The 2,300-nt window shown below is 36.3% G+C and overlaps 1 protein-coding gene across 1 annotated transcript in view; it reads right to left on the bottom strand.

Annotated features, from left to right (window-relative positions):
• Positions 1–2,300, bottom strand: part of LOC103745511 (zinc finger protein 729-like) — a 16,314-nt gene that overhangs the window by 12,239 nt on the left and 1,775 nt on the right. Inside the window, exon 3 of the mRNA XM_008847436.3 lies at positions 1,701–1,817. Coding sequence (XP_008845658.1) covers positions 1,701–1,715 — 15 coding nt within the window. The 5' untranslated portion in view covers positions 1,716–1,817. The remainder of the gene's footprint in view (positions 1–1,700; positions 1,818–2,300) is intronic.

Here is a 2,300-nt window from a genome sequence, read left to right as displayed (position 1 = left end):
TGATAAGCACAAAGCCTTTGTAATTAAAATGCAATCATTAAATTTCATATAATAGCCTAGTTTGCACAATTTTCCATAGTCAACAGAGTGACTTTTTAAATAAATTTAAAATATTAAAATTCATAAACTATATCTGTCTTTCATTATTCATTATTCATTTTCTAACTGGGGAAGACAAAAAAAAATGATCCCACTGAAAACAGGAGTTAATTTTTCTGAACATCATAGTTTTACAATTTTGTTCTATTTTTATGCAGTATATATGTTATATGATACACATAAACACCCAGTGATTTGAATTCTAAAGCAATATATGATCCTTGTTTTCCTATTCTGGGGTACAAAGAAGCAGTATCAGAAGCACTACTCTGCTGTGATTGTGAAGAAGAAATCCCAACCTATTAAAGGTCTACTTCAGAATCTCCATCTGTAAAAGTTAGTATTTAGCAAGAGAATATGAGAACTTTTACCCCCCAAGGAGAGCAAAATAACCATGAATCACGGAAATATCCTCCATTAAATATAATGATTCATCAGCTTCATTCTGTAAACCACCAGAAGAAAATTATTACTGATAAACCACAACAATGAGGTCTAAATTGAGGAAACTGGTACAGTGCACCTCAGCCAAGGGAGTGATTACCCTGGAGATAAATGAACAAAGGTGTCAGCAAACACGGCAGCAAACATCTTCAGGCCTGTGATGGTGGTTCAATAAAAACTCAAAGCAAAGTAATACAAAACTTGAATAAAATATGAAAATAACAATTCTCTGTATTGTTCAATAAATATTAATCCACCTTGTTCAGCAATTTCTTATGTGTTTGAATAGTCTTAGGATATGAGAAATTCTATCTTCCTTTTTCCTTAAATAAGTCAGTTTCTCTAAACAATGCATTCCATTTTGTTCCAATGTGAATTTTCCCAAGACTTGTCCACAGAAGCTGATAGAGCCTCCAATATAACACCCTCACAGGATATGCTCTCTTCTCCACAGGCATACAACAACCCAAGTCCATCTTCTGTAGAACTGGGGATTGGTTCGTGTAATTTTCAGCCACCACATAAGAAATATTTTGAGATTGTAAGTGATGCATTTATTAAATTAATCTTGAAAGATTTAACATTTGAGAACAGACTAGAGAGATGACTTTGCTTATGAACCTACAGCAATATTGTTAGCATGCACAAGACCTGTTAATACTGAAGCAAAAAAAAAAAACCAAAAAACCAGCATACAACTATGGAAATGGGCAACAGTCCCCAGTCTTAACCAAGGAACTACTGGTAGCTGATTACTGCTGGGTGAAGAAGAGATGATCTTCTTAAAGGAAGAGACTCTAGATAGGTTCACTAGACCTCAGTGGATGAACTTGCAGTGAGGGATGTCTCAGACACTAACTTGACGTGATGGGCCTTAACACAAATGACAGAATGCATGAAATCCAGTGGGGTGAGGGCACTATGGGAGGATGCCAATGAGGAAGGGGGAATAAAGATAATTGAGATGATCTGTATGAAATATACCAAAACTCAACAAAATTGACAAAATAGAGGGAATATATACTATCATAAGAAGAAAATGCAAATGTATTTGGAAAGAAGCTCATTATGCATGAAAAGTAAAAGGCTACAAGTTCAGAATGTCAAAGATTTTGAGAAGGAAAGGACATACGGCCCTTGCCCTTGGGAACATTTACCTGAGCACAAGCCATTGCTCTTTCCTTGGTGAGTTTCCTTTGGAGGCAATTTTACCTATACAAAACCCGAAGTTCTTTGGAAAAACTTCTTTTAAGTTCACAGAAAATCCATTGAACCTGCCAATATAACAGGAGGAAGAATCACTTCAGAAAACAAAATTAGGTCAAATTCACTGTCTGCTGTCACAGCAGATACGCAGGATGAAACCACAGTATAAGTTTCTGCTTTCCTGTCATCTAGTCACCTGCCCTGCCAACCAGGTTGACGATTTCTACCGTATTCATAGGAATAGGGCTGCACTGACCTCCTTACCCAGGCAAGGCAGACCAGCAGATTTTTCATCCTATGGAATAGAGAAGTTGAACTCGGCTATCAGCCAGAATGACTTGTGTTGACATCAGCCTCACCTTTTCCTGGGACTGTTAACTGCAATAGCTCTAATGCTTACACTTACCTTGTGGTGGAGGCACAAATACAAGTATTTCTTTACCTGAATTTCAGGGTTAGTTGGTTTTGAATTTTAGAGATTATTAATTTTCTGAGGAAGACAGCATGTTTTAACTATTTATGGTGTATCTGGCAAATTTTTATGTTTTTTA

The sequence above is a fragment of the Nannospalax galili genome, unplaced genomic scaffold (assembly GCF_000622305.1).
Source record: "Nannospalax galili isolate Female #2095 unplaced genomic scaffold, S.galili_v1.0 scaffold4, whole genome shotgun sequence".
Lineage (NCBI taxonomy): Eukaryota > Metazoa > Chordata > Mammalia > Rodentia > Spalacidae > Nannospalax > Nannospalax galili.
The sequence above is the reverse complement of the archived record's forward strand: the minus strand, read 5'-3'. Positions and strand labels throughout refer to the sequence as shown.